Genomic DNA, 16,003 nt, shown 5'->3' with positions numbered 1-16,003 from the left:
TATCTAAAAGTAATATAAGATATCAAACCAGAGATCTAAGAATAGAACTACAAACAGGAAAAAAATATCGATGTGTGTGCACACACTCCCCTTGAAACATAACAGTCGAACTGCTGAAAAACAAAGGTGAAATCTTGATGGCACACAAATAAAGGCACATGACATACAAAGGAACGAAAATAAGAATGATGGTAGACAGCTCACCAGAAACTAGACAATACAGAAGACGATGGAGTGACATTTAAAGCCGTGGTGGGAAACAGAACTAACTGTAAGAATTCCATAACCATCAAAAACATTTTTTTGACTGAAAACCAAATGAAGACTTTTTCGAACAAAAAATAAGCCAAGAAAAAATCTATTGTCAGCAGACATACTACAAGAAATGATAAAAGAAAAATTTCAGGCCAAAGAAATACAATAATAAAGAAATAAAGCTCTCCAGAAACAGTAAAAATGAAAGTACACACAAAACACTCTTCGGCTTTTAATTGCTCTAGAGATTAACTGAATGCATTTCAGATGAACAGAAACAATGTGTTATGGGGTTTACGACATACGTAAAAGTAAAACATATGGCAATGAGGATTCAAGGAAGGGATGAAGGAATCGTAAATGTATTGTTGTAAGATTCTTATGCCACGTTTGAAGTTATGTACTATCATTTGAGATACATTTGCAATAAATCAAAAATGTGTCTTGTAAACCCCGGGACAACCATTTCAAAATGTCAAGCCAATGGTGGAAATAGGATGGAATTAGAGAAAATAATTCATCTAAAAATAGGCTGAAATTGAGGAAAAGAGAGCAAAAGCACGTGGGACAATAGAAAACAACTAGAAAGGAGATCATATCTCAACCATATCCATAATTACGTTAAATGTGAATGCCCTAAACTCACAAGATAAAAAGCAGAGATATTAAATCAGAGTTTTCTTTTTTAAAAAAAGCGAAATGCAACTAGATGCTCTCTACAAGAAATCAACTTTAAACATAAGGACATAAATAAAATGAAAGAAAATGAAAAGAAAAAGATATACCCTTCGAACACTAATCGAAACTAAGATGGAATGGTTATATTAATAACAGACAAATTAGACTTCAGAACAGGAATACACCAGAGATAAAGGAGGATATAATAAAACGATAAAGTGATCAATTCACTAAGAAGATATAACAATCCTAAATGTAGATAACAGCAGAGTTTTATACACGAAGCAAAAACTTACAGAATTGAATGAAGAAATAAACAAATCCACAATTTTCGTTGGAAAATTCCAACTTCTTCTCTCAGTAATTGCTAGAAGAAGACAGAAAACTAGTAAGGATATGAGAGACCAGAACAATACAATCAAACAACTTGGCTTCAGTGACACAGACAATGAGACACTTTCTTTTTAAGTGCTCAGTCACCAAGATGGACCATAAAAAGTCCTCAACAAATATCTGGGATTTCTTGTAAGGAATGGCTCATGTGATTATGGAGGCCGAGAAGTCCCACGATCCGCCCCCTGCCAGCTGGAGACCCAGGAGAGCTGGTTCCTGTCTGAGTTTGAAGGCTTTAAGAACCGGCGGGCTGATGGTTTAAGGCCCAGTCTGAGGAAAGTAGTCCAGACTCACTCGGTCAGGCAGAGAGAGCGAATTCTCCCTTCCTCCGCCTTTTCGCTCTCTCCAGGTCCCCAACACTCTGGGAGATGCCCGCTCACGCTGGGGAAGGCTGTCTGCTTCACTAGGTCCCCAATTCAAACACTACTCTTTTGAAAACGCCTCCGCAGACACACCCAGAACTAATGTTTTACCAGCTTTCTGGGTATCCCATAGCCTAGTCAAGTCGACACATAAAATAAACCATCACGATGCCCCAGCCTGGTGAACCATGAACCCACAGTACAAATGAGCAGGATCCACACGGGCAGGAGAAAGCCATCACCACGTGGCCTTCACAACAGGCTGTCTTCATTTCAGTTTGCATGTCAATACCTTTAAGTGCACTAACTTAAACTCCAAGAACCCTTCAAGGAAGAAGTTCACAGTTCCCTCTGGAACTGTCAGGCTCAATGACACTTACTGCAAGTGACTTCCAAATGCTCCAGGTCAAGGAAACATTTTCCATTGGTTTCTTAGGCTTCTTCCCTGCACCCCAGCAAATTTCATGATAACTTCAGAGGAATGGCTGCAAACGAAGAATAAAAATTTTCATAATAAATTCAAGTATATGATAAAAATACTATTTGCAGGCCACAGAAAGGAGTAGGTATTAAAATGGGAGTTATTTTTTTTGTCAAATTCTGTCAAAACTATAGAATGAAGAAAATTCATAAAACGTTCTAAAATATATATATCCCATTCAGCAACAGAAAAAAATTTGGGATATGAGCAAGACATCTAGAACAAGAAAACAAATGAGAATTAAAAAAAAAAAATTCTATAACAATGTTAAGAAATAATTGTGATAAACAAGAGACACAGAAATAATTCTTATTTCTTGCAAGAAGTAAGAACATTAGAGTCAATAGTGACAGAGGTTGAATGTAAAAAGGTAAAGACAGTTGAGGGAAGGTGTAACAGTATTAATGTAAAAGCTAATTTGCACCAAAACTTTTCAAAAAACAGAACAGTGTCTTCTGTACCTTTCAGACTAACTCCAGTGAGCCTTGGGCAGTAAGAAGGAACTGCAATGGGCTGATAAAAGAAAGGGCAGAAGCCATCTTGGAACATTTCCAAGGTAGGTAATTTTTTTTGAAAAGTACTTAGCAAATGATCAATTAACCTGGTGACTCCTGTTTTAAAATTATTCACACATAATAACAGAAGAGGTGATCCTTGACTGCTCCAGTGAAAGAGGTCCTGAGACTTTTCAGATCCATAAATAATGGGGTTGATTAAAAATAGGTCAGCCAAATCTATCTAATTGCCTTCTATTTTTAATGTAAATTCTTTTCATTGATTTTTAAAACGGATAGCCCATTAAAACACATTAATCATGACCCTAAGAGTGTATTTGTATTGCAAAAAGCCTAAAGCGAAGAATAAAAAGCAATTTCCCACCACGTGAAACTGAGGTAGAAACCTCACCAGAGAGAGCTGGGCCCTACTTTTCCCAGGGAAAAAAGCATTTCTAGGTAGAAGCTGGGAGGTGAGGTATCATTATGAAAAAAAATGTTTTAGAATGTTTGGGGCCATCTGTGTGTCTTATTTGGGTAAACGGTCTCTAATTTTGTAAAGCCAAAATAAAAACACATGATTGGTTCTGCTGTGTTTTTTATTACAGGAGTAATGCATGCTCATAACTGCGGAATATATGTTCATTCTAGAAAATGCAGCTAAGAAAAACTAATACGAAAAATAATCCATACTACCATCATCCAGAGATAACATGGAGACGATCTGCATATACATACTTAGATATTTAAAGCATATGATGTATATTTTTAAATGCAGATATATAATACATGCTTGTGACCTCCATTTATACTAAGGAAAAATCATGCACATTTTGGATGCCACTAAATATAGTTCTTCAAAACCGTGGTTAATGTGACACAGATATGTATCACCATTTACTCAACCTTCTTTCTAGTCATTGGACTTTATAAAAAGCGCTTCGCTAAAGGTCTTGCAGCTAAATCCTCACCAACGTCCTTAATTACTTAGGATAGATCCCCAAAAGTAAACTCATTAAAGCAAAGAATACACACACTTTGTGAGCTTTGACTGACACCTTTTGGAAAGTCAGCTTGTCATCAGCTATCTCACAGTCCCTTTGTTTTCATCAACCCTGGAGTGACAGAAGAAAGTAAACATTTTTCTTGGCAGCCTGACGGATGGAGCTTGATGCTTGTGGCTGATCATTCATCTCTGACCGACGTTTTTGCTGCGACATAGCAATTTTTGTCAACACTGGGACCAAACAGAAGCTGTGCTTCTCCAACCACAAACAGGTGGTGAAATTTCCACACCTTTCCAACATAAAATTATGTGCATGGCAACTCTCTGCAGAATAAGTCCCCATGTATTATGTAAAACGTTATAAAATTCAGGCACATTTTATGAGAGCAGACATAAAATTAGTCCCGTGAGGATTATTTCTTATGTACTTCATTTTAAACCCTTAGGGGTGAAAATTCTGGCCATGACAGCAGAGGGTGCTGTGCAGGTGCAGCCAGAAGCGGAGACCCTGACTGGGGCTGAGCACAGCCTCAGCTCTGCTGCCTGCAGAAACCCCTTGAGACCCAGAGGTGCTGCACCCTGCCACTTCCGCTGCGAGGGAAGAAGCTTACATGGAGGTGTGGAGTGGTGGGGCAGTTTATGAAGCAGGTCTGGGTTCTTGAGGTCACGTTTAGGCCGCTAAGGTGTCTGCGTGCAAAAGGTGGGGGGCGTGACGGGGAGCCGCGTTTGTAGGGAATGGTGTTACATTGGGAGCATTGTGCAGGATTCCTTCCTTTGCTGGCCACCAGTTTGAACCATGGGATGGGGAAAGCCAGGCAGAGGGGACTGGGAGGCCAGCTGGCCTGAATGACAAGGGCCAGTGTGTTGGCACTGGCTGGTTCAGAGGGGATTGGCCAAGACATAAACTTGAGATTGAGAAATCTTTCTCCTGACCCTGCACATGAGCTCCTGGGATAGAGGCACATCCTTGGACAGTCAGTGACACCCTGGAACCTGGGAATGGTTTCCTAGGAATAAGGGGCCAGGATCTAGGAGAGGCCAGTTTTGAGAAGTGTCACTACCATGCTTATTAGAGAGTCACAGAAAAGTTTTCCAAGCCTTAAAAAAGAAAAAGAAAACCTTATCCAAGGCTTTAAGTCTCTAAATATGACAATTACTTTCAAGCAATTACATGCTTGAAAACTCCCCTGCATGTGAGCATGAAAACAAACAGCATGTTAAGTTTCTGAACTCTGGGGTGGGGTCGGGGGTCGGGGGTCGGGGGAGGGAACCTCAGCTGATTTGTGAAACTGGAAAAGCTACAAACAGAATGTGCAGTCTGCAGCTAGGTCCTTGTCACAGGCTGGGTGCTCCAGGCTGCAGACTCGGACACAGAGCTAGTGTGCAGGATGTTTATTAGGGAGCGCCCTTCGCCCGGCCCCTGTGGGAGACAGGGAGAATGGAGACTGGACATGCTGCCTTAGCAGATGCGGGGGCGCGGTCGGGAGTGTCAGGGCTGTCCCGTTCTGGACTGAAATGGCCCAGCCTCCATACTCCTACCTGGATCTGGCACTGGATTTGGGTCACCCTGGGGCTGCACCGCCCTTGGTGAGGGACCCTCAGCACCCGAGGTGGCCGCAGACAGCCCTCCCAGCAGCTGTGGCATTCTCAAGGCGGATCTGGGTGGCACACCTGAATCCATCACAATACATTTCCTGGACACTTACACTACGTGAGCCCCGAGGTTCTTCTCACTCCCTCCTTCTCCCCTAATTTCTGCTGGATGGCGTGATAGGATTGGGGGTGCAAGCCGAGGCACAAGCACACGAATACGACTAAGTTATGAAGCTGAATAAAACTTTTCTAAAATGTGCATCATATGGAAAATTCAATCAGCCATAGTCGAGGAAACCCTGAATTATCTTCCTATACTTTAGAGAAAACATTACAAAAGTAGTATCAATGAAGAGGCCGAGAATGCATTAAAAAATATGTACGTAAAAGGTGTGCCAGGAGATTAATAAAAATATTATATTTCCCTGGATTCTGTGACGTTTATGGTACTTCTAACTGTATGCTCACTTTTCTGCCTTCTTTTGTATTCGTAATTTGGCGGGGAGGTTCTTCTTTGGGCCCGGCTCTCGCCACCGAGCGGGGACCCGAGGCGGGCAGGGTTGGGGAGCCGGCTCAGGGCAGGGCCCGGGGCGACGACGGGGTGAGAGGCCGCCGCCACCCAGCGGCGAGCTCGGGCGCACGTCACCTGGACATCTCCACGCACCACAGGGGAAGCAGTACGGACCTCCCAGGATTCCCGCCGCAGCACCGTGGGGTAACAGGAACCCTGACAGCGGGCCGGCGGGCCGGCCGCGCCCTTCCCGAGCGCATGCGCGGAGGCGCCCCCTCCCCCACTTAGAGCGGAGCGGACGCGGATGTATTTGAAAGGCCCAATCAGCGCCCAGCCCCTCCACGCCAGCCAATGGGCAGCTCGCGGGGCGGACGGGGGGCGGAGCCTCTATTTGAACCAGGACGCGGGCAAGGGGTCCCAGGACGCTTTCCTGCGGGTGTCGCAATTGCGGCCTACCGGCGCCATGGAAAGCGAGTTCCCAGGGGAGGACTCGCTGCTGCAGAAGCTCAGGGACAGCCACCACCGCTTCCAGAGGCACATGCAGCAGTTGCTAGAGAAGGTGAGGACCCCCACCGGCCCGCTGGGAAGGGCGGGGGGGCGTCAGGCCGGCGGGAAAGGGGAAAACGGGTTTGGGGACCGTGGTAAGAAGGGGAGCGGCGGGGAGGGGAGGTGGAGACCGGGGCGGGAGAGGTCTGGGAGGGGTAAGATGGGATCAGGGGCTGAGGGCAAGGAGAGAGGAAGAGGGGTCTAGGGTCCGGGGGCAGGTGAAGGAGTTGGGGAGTCTCCAGACTTCCAGCCTCGCGCGGGCGCCTCCGCAACCCCGGTCAGGGGTTCCTTGCAACCCTCAGACCTGATGGGACACCCTTTTCTCTCCTGCAGTACAACCAGCCCTTCGAGGATGCCCCACTGGTGCAAATGTCCACGCTGACCTACGCGACGCCCCAGGGTAGGGAGTCATTCCGCCCTCTGAATATTTTCCGTTAAGAGTGTCAACATAAGAGTGTCTTCCTACAGTTTGAATGCTGTCCCTGCTCTCTTAATGAAAATACACTTAATAGGAACTAAAACATAACTAGTCCCCTTGACCCTATAAATTATTTAAATTACTTATTCCCAACAGAATTACTTATTAAAACAATTCTGAAGACAGATGCATCCTGATTTAAAAAAAAAAAGTGCCCCAGCTGGCCATTTAATAAACCATGTCAGCTTGGGCTGGTTGCTTTAATAGCCAGGCTATGTCTCAGTTTCTTCATCTGTAAAATAGGAAGATGATGACAATAATATCTACCTGGTGTGGAGATTGTGACAGTTCCATGAGAGCGCTTGTGAAGCTCTTGGAACAGTGCCCTGCACCAGTAAACACTGTTGACTCAGAGCAATAACTGTCCTTGAGGTTCTGAATACTTGGGCCTTGGCCTAAATCTAGGGAGAAGGAGCCATTCTGTTTCATGGGTGGTGTTGCAGACCGACTTAAATCTCATGGATTCTCTTTGGTTAAAGAGCTGGAGAAAGTTTGCACTGAGTGATGTCAGTTCTTCGCATTCAGCCTTATTACCAATTCATTATTACTGACAAAAGCAAATCTCAGATCCAGTTCTGCTGTGTGTTGGGTAGACAGGTACAAAAAACTTCATAAGAACTGCTCTTTAAATGAAGTCCTAGCTGCCTCCCTTCTTTGCTGACCCAGCGTTACCTTGGGTGAAAAGTTTCCTCAAGCAGTAACTGAGGGATTCCAACTGCAGATTCCTGTTACTCACTGGTCTGCCACAGGCAGTGACAACTAACCCTAGGGCAGGACATAGAGTTATGTAGGAATTATTCCTACAAGCTTTGCTAAGAATGAGCAGAGTCTGAAATATTCTGGCCAGTTCACAGATCAAATAACACAAATTTCACCAGTGAAAACTCATTTCTGACCCCCATTTTGATGAGAACAATAATCAAAGCACCTACGCCTTGAGAGCGGTGACACTTTAGGGTGGAGAAGAGCATCTGGAGAGCTTGTTAAAACAACCCTGGGTCCCCAGACAGCGATGCTGATGCTGACTCTGCAGGCCTGCGAGCGAACAGGCTCCTAGCTGATGCCAGCACAGGCCCTGGACCTGTTGCTCAGCCTGAAGAGTGGCCCGTCTGATGAATGCCAGCTGACCACTCTTGTAGCGTGAATTCCCAGTGAGGGAACAGACTGGAACCAACACTCCCACACTGATAACGATGAAGGCAGCAGGAAAGGAACAGCGGTTCGTATATGTTGACAGCTAAGAGTGTGCTTCTAAGAGTGTCATGGTTTTGATTCTGAACCCTGAGAGGTAGGCACTGTTTTTGGAATCATCCTTGTTTCCTAGCAGAGGCCATAGCAGAAGAAACCTGTTCCTTGTCGCTTGGCTAAAGGGATAAAGCATGGGTTTGATTCCAAGCACGCATGCTCAAGCATCGTCCTGTTCTGGAGAGGCTGTGTGGCTTCGTGGTCAGGAGCACAGTCACTCCTGGGTTCACTATATGGCTCCTCCACATGGTCAAGTGGCCTGGGCTGGTTACTTGACCCTGCTATGTCTCCATCTGTGCAATGAACTTGGCGACTGCCTATGCTTAAGGGGTCAGGTAGGCGTCAATTCAAGTTACATGTAAGTGAGTTTTTAAGAAGATTAAGGTGCACTTGGAAGGGTTTAGAATAAAGCTTGAACATTGAAAGCACCCATGGGAGTTTTTGTTATTGTCATCATTAACAATCATCTCAAGCCTCGAAACCCAGCCATCTCTTCTGATTAACTTGCACTGATCTGGGAGCAGATGACGGTTTGGGAAGAGATTTAGAATCTTGCCCATGTTCTATAACTAGTAAATGGCGGGACTCCAGAACTCAGCGTCTCTCCCCTCCCAGTGCTTAGGACTTGCTCGATATGCGAAATGCATAGATGGCCCCCAGAAAGCACTTACTCTGTGCATTGGGTAGGGAGATGGCCCTCGAAAGCGCTCTCTCTCCCCCTCCAGGTAGTATGTAGATCGCCCTCTGTGCATCTGTCCAGAGGCCAGTACCTGATCTACACATGTTCCTTGTTCCCATTGCACTTTGCGGCTTAATGACAGAATCTGACCAGCTGCTGCCCACCAGGTGGGAGAGATTTTCATTGACAATAGATTCTTGTCTAATCTTGATTTTTTTTTAATAACCTTCAACCTCACAAAGATGGTAAATGACAGAAAGTTAGAAAAATGGCTCTGTTTTAATAATATGACTTTCTTTTGCCCGTCACTTTGGTTTTCTTTGAATGTAGATTAAACAAATTCGGTATTTAGGATTACATAAGTGACCATTTTTGTTTCATTTCTTTTTCTTAAGGACTGAAAGTTTGGGGTGGAAAACTAGTGAAGAAAAGAAACAAAGGACAAACCCAGGTATTCAGTGTCACATTTTATCGCCGCGGTGCCTTGCGGGGGAGGGACGCTGACGTGAATAAAGGCGCAGGCAAGCTGTAACGGCACCGAGAGCTGGAGGCCACTGGGGGGCGCTTCCTCCAGTTTTCTCACCTTTACCACCCTGTTTTCCTATGTTTAAGGATTTACTCAGCAGCGTTTCTTCTGTGCAAGGAGAAGCTGTGTGATGCCTAAGCCCTTTCTGTTCCCTGCCCCGTCCCCGTCTCCTCCGCCTCAGGCCACGGGGCTCAGACAGCTGGACCCCACGTGCAAAGCCGAGCCAGCTTCAGCCACAGCTGCGAGCTTACTAGTTGGGTCCTCCCAGAAAACACCAAGTTTAGATCCTTCTGGGAAAGAAAAATGCCTCTTTTCTTCTTCCGAAAGGAGGAGGGCGCTGTGTTCAGGATCAGGCTTCCTTCCGCCCATGTTGGGCTACCTGTCAAAACCCAGAGTTTATCTAGGGGCACTGCAGCTGCGTGATCTGTCATGTCCGTGGCAGGTGCCGATACTGCAGCCTGCCTGCTGCGGAGTCTCGTGAGAGTGACCACTGCAGGGACGTTGGGTATTCGCTTAGTCGCCGCTTCTCAGCCAAGGAGCCTGTGCCCAAGAGTGAAAACCTCAGGGTTAGGGTTCCAACCCGATTATCAGCAGTTCTAAAGTCAGATTTCCTCCTGATTAATTACTTTAACTACACACATAACACGTTCAGTCATAGAAATGTTAGAAATACACATAACTACGTACTTAAAATTGACCTGACTTCTCTAGATAGTCACTAATGATATTTTAGTGAAATGTGATTCCTCTTTATAATACACATATATAAGTACACACAATTACCTTCTTTTCTCCACTTAATATATGTTGTGAACATTCCTTGTTCACTGTATAATTCGATCATTTTTTTTTTAACCGCTCTCTCGTTGGCAGGCATTTAAGCTATTTTCACCTGTATTATCAATCAGGATTTATACTTTTTCTGTAAAGGCCAGATGATAACTATTTGAGGCTTGCTGGCCATGTGGTCTCTGTCATAGCTTCTCAGCTCTGTTGTAAGGGGAAGTCGGCCGTAGACTGTACATGAACTATTGGGCATGGTTGGGGACCCATAAAACTTGATAAGACCCCATTATAAATACTCAGAAAATCATCCTGATCTCTTCCTAGTATTGATTTCACCCTTTTTTCAGAAGTGGGATTATTAGGTCAAAGGATATTTATTCTTTCGATTATACTTATTAATTAATGATACCCATCAATCAGACCAATGCTTGATGGTCCTGGTGACAAAATGTTGTCATCTGGACATTTATTTAAGGTTTTTGCTTAAAATGTGGGAATACCCCCATCTGGGGTCTACAGAATTTTAAACCCCTTTCCTGGGATTAGAAAGCTGGGCGTGGTCCGTGGTGAGAGCTCGGACGTCTACACCCCCACTGACATTGTCCTGGCAAGTCCTGCCACAAAACAGCTCCGTAAGATGCACAGGCAGGATTCAGTTACCCAGTGTTCACGGGGAGCCCCGAAACCCCGAGACTCTTAGAGGCGACGCCTCTGAGCCATCCCTGCAGGAAGAGGCCTCATCACTTCTTCCTGTCCTCACGGGGCTGGGGTGGTTCCTGAAACATCTTAGCCTATCTGGTACCTTGAATTCTCGACTGTCACTTATGAGAGACTATCGATGGCATTCATTATGACTTCTCGCGAAGCCATGTGTAGATCAGGCCCTGGAGGGCGGAGGCGTGGCCCCCTCCAGAGTGGCCGCTGACCCCCCCCTGCCCACAGGGTCACACCACCTGCTAGAGCTTATGGAGGAGTCGTCGACCCCACAACATTGAGATAAACACATTATCGTGGTCACACAAAGTCCCCCCAAGGCCTCTCGAACTTATGCATTCCACCTGCATAAGTTCGTTTGGGCTTTTCATCTGCCGTCACACGTGGGCCAAGTCAGCCCCTTGCACTTGCTCCTGACCCCCCACTTTCCCTGCTCCACCACTCACCATCTGAGTGGCCTTTGAAGTTAGACCCTGGCCATGAGCCGGGGAAGACCGATTCCTTTTCCCCGGGGAATCTCGGCCGTCTGCAAGGAGTTCTAAGGCCTTTATCCGGGATGTCCAGGGAGAGGAGCCTAGTGTTAAAGTGGGGATTGTAGGCTTGGTACTTTACAGTGGCTCCGATGTATGTCCTGACTGAAACGAGCGTGTCTTTATCGCCTTCCGCACTTTGAGGACGCGAAGACTGTCGGCAGGAGAGAGGGCCCCGCGCAAGCCACAGCCGCAGGTCCCGAGCTGCCCGCGCCCTGCACGCGAGACCCGGGAGTGGGTGAGTGTCCCCTGGGCTAGAGAGAGAGAGGTCGGAAGGGACTGGGCCCAACATGTCTCCGTTACAACATTTAGAGTCTAGATGCCTCGCTGCGACTTTTTCTGTGGTCTGTTTTAAAAACCGAAACATCTTAAAGTGTCCTGTTGTTCCTTCTAAGCTCCCAGACGGGCTGTCTTGCTCACAGTTACATCCATGACACTTAGCACATAAATGGTATCAAATATTCTAAAATAATGAATGCATGGGCCTCATTCCCCCATACCATTTTTTTAACTTTTTGCAAAAAAAAAAAATTAATCTCAAGAATTTAATAAGACGAAGTCGTGCCCTTGCGGGGTGGTGGCATGAACCCCCTACCCCGCAGCAGACCCTCCTGCCTCTGCAGTCGCTCGTCCTTGTTCCTTCTTGTTCCCATGGAGGCCTTCGCGGCCCCCGGAAAGCCTGGCCTTGGCCTCAGGAGCACTGTGCCCTGGGATTTCCCACCTCCCTCCCTCCTTCCTCCTCAGCCCCCTGTCGCCCACCTCCCTCCTTCGCAGGGCGCCCTTTCTCGAGAGTTGGCCTGAGCCCCTCACGCTGGCAGAACCCCAAACTCAGACCCCGTCCGGCTATGTCTGCTGCCTCACGGCCTCTCTCCTTGAGAACTTCGTCTAAACTGAAACAGCCACCCACAGAGCTGTCCTCGGCACGAGGCCCACCGCCGCCTTCCCTCTAGAATGAGCCAGAAAGCCAGCGTCCTCCTTATCTCGGTCCCTCCCTCGCTCCTCACATCCAGGACATCAATGCCCTGTGTCCTTTGTCTCCCACCGTCTCTCACGGCTCGGGGCCCCCGCTGCACCCCCACGGTGCCAGCTCCCGGCTCCCTCACACCTTCCATCATCCACCTGGTCATGCCTCTCCCCTGTCCGAAGCACGGCAATGGCTTCCCATCGCTCTGGGTCAAAGCAGAGCCCGCGCCATGCCTGGCCTGCCCACCGTCTTCTCACTGCCCCCAGGAGGCCACCCCCCTAACCCCCAATCAGAGCTCCACTTTACCTAAGCTCTTTACGTCCGGCCCTTCTCCTGGAGGCAGCGAAACAGCTGCGTGATCACAGACTTCGTAATGGGTCTTAAACACCCGTATCCCGCTGGAACTGGCCTGTCCGGAGCCTTCGTCCACTCCGCCCAGCCCCCGGCCGGCACTTCACCTGCTCTGGGTCGTGTTCTAACAGGGAAACGGGTGGCCTTAGCGAAGATGTTTACTCACAGATGTCATTAGTCCCCTGGCATTAATCCACACGTTACCTCCATACACCTGTAGGTCCACAAATGTCCCAGATCACTTGAAGGAATTAGAAATGGTTATTCACTGGCTAGTGTGGAAGTACTAGCCATCTCTGGCTATTCAAATTAATGGAAAATTAAATAAAGTTTTAAATTCAGCTCCCCAGCCTCACTAGCCACATTCCAAGTCTTCACCAGCCCTGTGTGGCTAGTGGCTAACACGCTGGCCAGCAGGTGGAGAACTTTCACTGCAGAAAGTCCTGTCGATGCTGCTGGCCTAGAGCGACTCAGCTTCGAGGATGTGCGGTCACTGGAAGAGGCAGAGGTGATGTAAAAGCTGCTTCTCTGCCACCTGAGGCACTTCCTATCCTGACTGGCTCTCTGCATTACCAGCGATCGGGAACAGTGACAGGTGGCCATGTCCTTCCTGAAGGGAGCACACTTGAAGCAATGGGAAGCTTTACTGTAGAACCTACTCAAGTGACAGGAAAACCATCCTTGAGAGAAAAATGCAAGCTTTCTTAAAAATTCTGACTGAAATTTTCTTTTCTGCTGTTAGATTCGGAAAGCAGCGATGCTGGCTCATCTTTGTCCCGGGAAGACGTGGGTGCTGGGACCTTCATGGTAAGGCCCGCCTTTTGTAATGGAGGGACAGTCGGGACCATGGTGCGAGTGCACGCCCTCGTCACCCCTGCCTTCCTGAAGTCCTCCGAGGCTCGCTTTTTGCCATTCCCACCCCTCACATCTCTGGTACCCCCCCAAAGGCATCCAGTCGCTCACCAGCCCAGCCCGCTTTTCTGGACTGACACAGGTTGGATGATGCTCCCTCTGCAGAGAGAAAAGGCGGATGGTCCACCGTGTGCCATTCACCGTCATCGAGGACACAGTGTGGAAAGTTGGGTTCTAAGTCGGTCTTTCCCTGCGGAGGCCATGTCACGAGGAAGGTGTCCTATGGAGCATTTCCGGCTGAGCCCTTAAAGCCCGTTGGGTCCCGAGGTCACATACTGGGGCAGGCCGTTGTTCTGCGCCTGTCCGCGGTGGTCCCGGAAACCACCTGTCTCCTTACAGGATCTGCTTCTCCCCTTCCCTCTGCGTTGGGGTGGGCGATACACGCGGGCCGCGGCCCACTGAGCGTCCTACCTGGCCCCTGCGGCAGGTGCTAGATGGCAGGAATGTGGTTTTTCTCTGCAACCGCTTTTTGTGCAGAGGTTTGCTCCTACACCCACGCGTGACTTCGAACGTCTCATCAGAGCAAGGTCCTGACGTGGGGAGGGAAGCGGTGCTTTCTGAAGTATTGCACAGAGGCGGTGGCGGCCAAGGGGAAGTAGGCGGTCCCATAGTTAGGAGCACATGGAACAGTGCGTGTCCGTGACCCCCCATCTGTGTCCCTGGTCCCTGCTTCTCCCCACTCAGATGCAGAGGGAGTAGACTAAGGCCCCCTGTCTCCAGTACATGGCAAGTGACAGATAGAGGCGCCCACTCCTGCCCCCCTGAGTTGGAACACTGACCTTCTTATAAAGTATAGCGATTGGGGTCGGTTCTGGTGGGTGAGTCCTGGACTCACCAAAGAATGTTCAGATTGTTTTACGTGTTTTTTTGTTGTACTAATAATGCTGTCGTAAACCTCTGCAGACTTGTATTTTTTTGTCGTTTTCCTTTTTGGGGGTCGTTACCGCTGGTAAATTCCCTAGAGTCAGAGTCCTGGGCCAGGCGGGTTTTCAGAGGGGCTGGACTACCCGGTACTGGTACCAGCAGGAAGGGCCTGAGGAACAGCATTTAAACATTTGCACCTTAATGAGCTTGCCAGTTCATTCCAGAATCCAAGAGCTCACCCATCCCCCAGAGCTCTCAGAAGTGCTGACTTGTCTTCTGTATCAGCCTGCAGTGCCTTGGAGTCCTTTGAAAGATGACTTAAGAAGGAAATATTTGACCCAAGTGGACTCACTGCTACAAGATAAAGGGTGTTCAGAGGTAATCTGTTTCCCCGAGTTCATCTTACGTAATTAAACCATAAACTAGACACGCCGAGGGACAGTGTGACCGTGGTTTTCATGACGCCAAGGGACAGCGTGACCGTGGTTCCGGTCACTCTCCACGGAGCCTGTAAAGGGCATTCTGAGCCGTCGTTTCTAAACCAGTGCATCCACAAGCTCGCAGTCTCCTCTTCCCAAGTAAACGCTTAGGTCCACCAGGGCTGTGGGCTCACGGAATGGGCAGGCGCATCCTCCACTGCCCCTTGGGCTCTGGGGGGGCTCGCAGAAATTCAGGAGGGCCCTCCCCTCGGGTGGAGAGGTTTTAAGCTATGTGATTAGAGAAGGGATGGCTCCACCTGCCACCTTCCCTGAGTGACGGGGCTGGCATCGGGTGTAGGTGCCTGTCTCGCCTGCCCCGCCGTCTCGGGGAAAGGCCTGTCTCTAAGGGCCGGAAGTGCCTGGACCCTAAAGCGGCAGGCCGTGTGCTGATAGGTGGTGGCCATGTGGACAGCACTCCCTGATTTTACTAAGACACCTCTTCCTACCACTGCTGGAAGCCCAACAAGCCACGGTCGTCACGGCCACCCTTGTCAAGCTCAGACGAAGTCTCACACCTTCCTGCGGGTGTGACATTCTAGTTAGTGCGCCCAGAACCAACGTCTAACAACCCCTTCATTAAAATCATTTGCTTTGATTTCAGTATGACGATTACAGAGATGGAAATGACACACGCGGGACCCCAGTCCCTTCGTCGGCCTCACCTCCCAGGCCTGCCCTTGGTGAGTGTGACATGAAAACTGCATGAACCGTTTACCATCACCGTCGGTAGAGCCACACTGCCCCTCGGTACAGCCCCTCATGCTGGGCATACCCCTACATACCTGCACCTTACGGTGCCGTAAACTGTTAGACACACCTGCACATCGTAGGTAAATTACTCAGAGTTGAAAAACGAGCTGCTTTTTTTCCTCTGGGACCTTAGCCTGCTAATTTCTAATTAGCTCTTTATCCCAACTTACTATTTGGAAGATTTTTGAATCTCCATACAATAAACATCCTTCACCTACATTCAGCAATTAACATCTGGTCACATTTGTTTAATCATCTCTCACACACACACACGCACACGGTATCATATACATCATCCCTAAATTCTTCACAAGTACCTCCTAAGAACAGGGTGATTCTACATAACACCAGTAAACTGGGCACTTGCCAGAAATGTAACATCGACCCATACAGTTTCACCCACTTG

At 48.1% G+C, this 16,003-nt stretch overlaps 2 protein-coding genes across 3 annotated transcripts in view; one reads left to right on the top strand and one right to left on the bottom strand.

Moving 5' to 3' along the window:
- TRPM8 (transient receptor potential cation channel subfamily M member 8) overlaps window positions 1–6,055 on the bottom strand; it is a 108,021-nt gene extending 101,966 nt beyond the window's left edge. The window contains 2 exon segments of the mRNA XM_006909887.2: window positions 2,069–2,173; window positions 5,909–6,055. The gene's annotated coding sequence lies outside the window, so the exon portion shown is untranslated.
- Window positions 6,056–6,062: 7 nt separating this feature from the next.
- The window catches only part of HJURP (Holliday junction recognition protein), a 16,354-nt gene continuing 6,413 nt past the window's right edge, over window positions 6,063–16,003 (top strand). The window contains exons 1-7 of one of the 2 annotated variants that reach the window (XM_006909886.3): window positions 6,063–6,332; window positions 6,653–6,719; window positions 9,117–9,172; window positions 11,422–11,515; window positions 13,335–13,399; window positions 14,654–14,746; window positions 15,449–15,527. In XM_006909886.3, coding sequence (XP_006909948.2) covers window positions 6,078–6,332; window positions 6,653–6,719; window positions 9,117–9,172; window positions 11,422–11,515; window positions 13,335–13,399; window positions 14,654–14,746; window positions 15,449–15,527 — 709 coding nt within the window. In that variant the 5' untranslated portion in view covers window positions 6,063–6,077. The remainder of the gene's footprint in view (window positions 6,333–6,652; window positions 6,720–9,116; window positions 9,173–11,421; window positions 11,516–13,334; window positions 13,400–14,653; window positions 14,747–15,448; window positions 15,528–16,003) is intronic. The other variant, XM_025045419.1, reaches the window with a different exon arrangement.

The sequence above is a fragment of the Pteropus alecto genome, unplaced genomic scaffold (assembly GCF_000325575.1).
Source record: "Pteropus alecto unplaced genomic scaffold, ASM32557v1 scaffold143, whole genome shotgun sequence".
NCBI lineage: Eukaryota > Metazoa > Chordata > Mammalia > Chiroptera > Pteropodidae > Pteropus > Pteropus alecto.
The sequence above is the reverse complement of the archived record's forward strand: the minus strand, read 5'-3'. Positions and strand labels throughout refer to the sequence as shown.